General features: G+C 48.9%; 1 protein-coding gene across 1 annotated transcript; it reads right to left on the bottom strand.

The window, feature by feature from the left end:
* Positions 1–272: 272 nt before the first annotated feature.
* Positions 273–4,256, bottom strand: LOC113724413 (uncharacterized). The gene is made up of 3 exons (XM_027247322.2): positions 1,065–4,256; positions 878–966; positions 273–717 (listed from the first exon to the last, which is right to left on the bottom strand). The coding sequence occupies exons 1-3, from the start codon at positions 4,254–4,256 to the stop codon at positions 273–275; spliced, it is 3,726 nt and encodes a 1,241-aa protein (XP_027103123.2).
* Between the last annotated feature and the right edge of the window lie 731 nt (positions 4,257–4,987).

Raw genomic sequence — 4,987 nt, 5'->3', positions numbered from 1 at the left:
AAAAGAATGTTAGCTAGCCGTTTTTGTACGTTTTTTTTTTTTTTTTTTTTTTTTTTTTTTTTTTTTAGAACTAGAGTCAAGATAATGAGTTGACATATTTTCTCAAGTCAAAAAGACTGAACAAAGATGGCCTTTTTTTTTTTTTTTTGGCAAACCCTGTATACGGGGAGGGGAAGCCAGCCCCAAATATTATTTCAAACAAGAACTACCAACCCTTGAGAGGAAATACATCCCCTAACTTTTAAAGTTACAACCAGAAAAACAAAAAAGCCCTAATCCTCTTCTATTACCCAACGAAGACCCGGCACTCCTCGTGAGTCAAGATTAATCGAAGCCCGAACTAACGGCGGAAGTTGATGAGCCTGATCATACACCCAGGTGCCACCAGCCCCAACAGCTGCTAGCCTATCCGCAGATGAATTAGCCTCCCTGAAAACATGTGAAATAGACGCCGAAAACCCATCCAGTATGTCTCTAATCTTCCGCAAAACATTACATAAAGGCCACTTCGCAATTACCCCCGATGCAAGCAGCTGGACCAAAGTTTTGGAATCCACCTCAATCAACGATGGACAAATCCCCCGTTGAGCACACACCTGCAAACCAAACAGCAAAGCCAAACTTTCTGCCTCCAATACATCTTGCTCACCAAATTCCTTGTAAAAAGCAAATATCAACCTCCCCTGACTATCACGCAGCAGACCACCACCCGAGGCCCTACCACGATTCACGCTGGCGTCTGAGTTAAGCTTAAAGAACCCGAGTGGAGGTTTCGCCCAGGCAACCGCACACGGGACCCTCCTCCTTGGAGAGGCCTTAATGAATTTTAGCAAGTCACAATCCGCATCCCCTTTAAAATGCGCACGACAAAACTTACCTGCCCTCCCAAGCTGATCCAAAAAACAATCCACCTCGCGAAGTATTTTGTCTACCCCTCATCGCATGCCCTGATAGCGCTCCTGATTCCTGGCCAACCAAATGAACCAGCATACTATAATTGGCAAGACTGCCCGGATGTGTTCCTTCGCTGATGTAGGTGCAGTAATGTGCCAAGAGAGAAAAACCGACGCCATACGCGAACAATTACGCAACTGAAACCCAAACCGGCCAGACACCCTCCGCCATACTTCCAAAGCAACCGGCCCAGTTAAAAAGACATGCAACAGAGCCTCCTCCTCCAGGTAACAACACCCACACCAAGAGGGCAAAATCAAACCCCGATCACGCAACGTCACATCTAAAGGAAGGAAATTACGTACCAGCCTCCATGCAAAAAAGGACATTTTTGCCGGCAATATAGAAGGCCAGAGTAGGGAATCAACCACCGATCGATGCCTTCTTTGCCGAAGCACATCCCAAGCCGACTTAACCGTGAAACCTCCTGTTGGGGAAGGCACCCAAACCATCATATCCTTTCGATCTAAATCGTGAGGCACATCTTTGATCGCCTGTATGACAAACCCTGGAACCCACTGAGCCAGACGCGTTTCATCCCATCCATCCCTAGTAATAAATTCCGAGACAATAAAATGAGGCTTCAGGGAACGATCCACCACCGTCTCTAAAGGCTCATGGAAAACCCACCTATCCTTCCAAAAATCCACAAGGCCTTCCCCTAAAGACCACCTAATGTTCTGCTCCGCCATATGTCGAATGGCCACCAGACGCCTCCAGGTACCTGTTGCCTGCTCTACCGAAGCTTCCGCTGGATGGACTCCTTTTATGTACTTGACATGCATGAATTTAGCCCAAACCGACTCTCCAAGCCTAAAACGCCACCAAAGTTTAACCGCAAAAGCCCGGGCCATGTCCTTGAAGGACCGAAAACCCAGCCCCCCTTCATCAATTGGAAAGCACAACTTGTCCCAGGAGGACCAATGAATGCGCCTCTCCCCCTTATTATCCCAAAGAAAGGAGTTACAAATTTTCCCTAACTGTGTAAGTACCACCTTCGGAAGATTTAACACCTGAAGTAAGTACATGGGCAATGATGCTAGTACATGCCGTGCCAAGACTAACTTACCCCCAAAGGAGAGCAACTTAGTACTCCAGTGGCCAAGTCGATCCCGCATTCTCGAGAGAATATCATCAAACAAAACACCCCGTCTTCGACCTTTATATATAGGAGCACCCAAATAGATGAATGGAAAAGCCTGCTTGCGGAAGCCTAGAACCCTAGTCACCAACTGCTCCTGATCGGGCGTAGCCCGCGAGGGCAAAAAGAAAGAGCTCTTGTTGACATTCACCCTTTGGCCTGACGCCGTCTCATACTCCAACAAAAAACCCTTTATCGCTGACAGGCATTCCTCTGAGCATCTAGTGAATAGAAGCATGTCATCCGTAAAAGCCAGATACGGGACCGGGCACCCTGCCGTAGCAAAACACCTGCCGGGATGCAGCCCCAGCAAGTGTTGCAACCCACGACCCAAAAATTCGGCCACTAACACAAAAAGGCCAGGGGAAACCGGGTCACCCTGCCTAACACCCCTTGAGGATTTAAAGAAACCAGCAGCCTCACCATTCACCAATACTGAAAACCAATTGTTGGACACCAAACGAAAGAACATGTCAACCACCTGCTCCGCAAAACCAAATTGCCGAAGCATGTACAAAAGGAAAGGCCATTCGACCCTGTCATATGCCTTCTCTATATCTAACTTTAACATAAGGTTCGGATGTCGCAAACGCCTATCTAAATCTGCCACCAGCTCCTGCGTCAGAAGGATGTTATCCGTTATCCCCCGTCCTGGTACAAAACCAGTCTGCCACGGGGATACTAAGGCTGGGAGAACCCGTCCCAACCGATCTGAGACGAGCTTAGAAATTATTTTAGAACAGACGTTGCAAAGACTAATTGGGCAGAAATCCTTCCATTGCATAGCGCCTGCGATCTTAGGCAATAAAATGATAGATGTGCTAGTAAAACTCCTAGGCAAGCGCATACCCTGGAAAAAAGCCTGAACCGCCTCCAATAAGTCACACTGGATGATATCCCAACAGGCCTGATAAAACCCGGCCCCAAACCCATCTGGCCCTGGTGCACTATCAATGTCCAAAGCGAAAACCACCCCCTTTAACTCGGCCATGTCAGGCAGAGCAGATAACATGTCATTGTCTGCCGGAGATACCTGAGGGATCGAGAAAGGCATCACCGGAGAATGCCCCCGCTGGTGATCTGAAGCGAACAAAGCCGAAAAGAACTCGACTGCTAACTGCTGTATGGCTTGAGTATTCTCCAACCATGTACCCGAGCCATCCCTAATGCGGGCAACAAAATTAAAATTACGGCGTTGACGGCAGTGGGAATGGAAAAATGCTGAATTAGCATCCCCAACCTGCAACCATTTAATGCCCGCCTTCTGTCTCCAGTATTCAGCCTCCAATGCCAAGCTCCTGGCATAAGCAGTCTTTGCCTCCTCCAACGCTGCTCTGGCCGCAGAATCCCTCTCAGAGTCAAACTGCTCCTCCCGCTGCTTCATTAAAGCCTCGGCCTCCCGGACCTTGCTAAAAATATTGCCAAATACTTGGGAATTCCACACCTGCAGGCAGCCCTTAACAGCCCTCAGCTTATTATAAAATTTCGGCATACCCTCACCCTCCACCGGCACCGCCCAACCCTGCTGAACCACCTCCAAAAAACTCGAGTGTTTCCTCCAAACATGCAGAAATCTGAACGACCGCTTGCTGTGATTCCCATTGTGACAATTAATCAAGAGTGGAGCATGGTCTGACCGGCCCCTGGACAAGTGAGAGACATGCGAGAGCTCATACCCATCTGCCCACTCCTGATTCATTAAAGCCCTATCTAATCTCTGCCATACCCTACCATTCGTCCAAGTAAACAACGCCCCATCAAAAGGCACCTCGGACAAACTGCAATTGCCAATAGCGTCATTAAACTCCTCCATGTTCCTGGCATTAGCTGGAGACCCTCCCACTCGCTCTTCCGTATTGGAAATGACATTAAAATCCCCTGCCACTAACCAGGGGCCGACACCTTTCCCCGCCAAACCTTCCAGTGCCGTCCACAAATCACGACGACCCACCCTCGAGCACCGAGCATAAACCGCCGACAAATGAATGGAGCACCCGGAAGCGAAAAAAATGTGCATGTGAAGGAGTTGATCGGCTAACTCCCTGAAGCTCAATGACAACTCATTGAACCAAAACACCCACACCTTATTATGCAAAGCACCCACCGCCTTATCAAACCCCAGGAACCGACGAACCACCTCCAATTGAGGACTATCCGACATGGGTTCCAGAAGTACCAAAAGTCTTATTTTATTATGTGTGCAGATCTTCTTTAAATATCTAAGTGAGTCTTTGCGAGAAGCCCCACGTATATTCCAAACAACCAACTTAATGGGATTTAACATGAGATCGTAGAGAGTAATGATTTTGAGATTGAAGGCGAACCTGTTTAATAGGAGCTCTCACCGATCGGCCACCCTTGTGCGGAGTTGCATGCCGACCATACTTCGCGCCCTAGGATTGTTCCAACTCGTTCAGCCCCTCTGCAGGACCATCGGACAGCCGCCTATGCAACACCCTTTGAAACTGCTTTAGCTGTTCCCACAGCGCTACTTCGCCCGGAATATCCCCGTACGAGCAATGCCGTCGGTGACCTAGTTTAGCTGGCCGAATCTGGCTCGCTGACCTAGAAGGAGTACGGTCAAAATCTTGCACCTCCAAGTCTGATAGTGTGCAACACTGCAAAGGGATTAGAGGAAACCGCAACCAAACTCTGCGTCTCCCAATCCTCCGGACCTTGCTCCACTTCCTTTGCATCCCTCGAAGAAGATTCAGGTATAGTAGCAAGCACATCAGCAGCATCCACAAGTGGATCAGTCACAGTACCAACCATTGCCTCCGTTGCTACCGAAACAGAACATGTCGATAGCGCTGGCGCCTTCCGAGCCTAATTCAATTCTTGGCTGTGCACCACCCGTCCTATCGCAGCCGTCGCATTCTCCAGCCCAGAGGG

This window comes from Coffea arabica, chromosome 2c (genome assembly GCF_036785885.1).
Source record: "Coffea arabica cultivar ET-39 chromosome 2c, Coffea Arabica ET-39 HiFi, whole genome shotgun sequence".
Classification (NCBI taxonomy): domain Eukaryota; kingdom Viridiplantae; phylum Streptophyta; class Magnoliopsida; order Gentianales; family Rubiaceae; genus Coffea; species Coffea arabica.
Note: the sequence above shows the minus strand (reverse complement) of the source record. Positions and strands in the feature narration are given on the sequence as shown.

Bases quoted from the DNA above. Each gene is read 5' to 3' on its own strand.
- LOC113724413 (XM_027247322.2), bottom strand. From the start codon at position 4,256: ATGTCGGATAGTCCTCAATTGGAGGTGGTTCGTCGGTTCCTGGGGTTT. The intron at 967-1,064 runs GTTTTTCTCTCT...TTGGTTGGCCAG, and splicing joins ATTGTTCGCGTATGGCGTCG to GAATCAGGAGCGCTATCAGG. The intron at 718-877 runs GTAAGTTTTGTC...GAATCGTGGTAG, and splicing joins GGATCAGCTTGGGAGGGCAG to GGCCTCGGGTGGTGGTCTGC.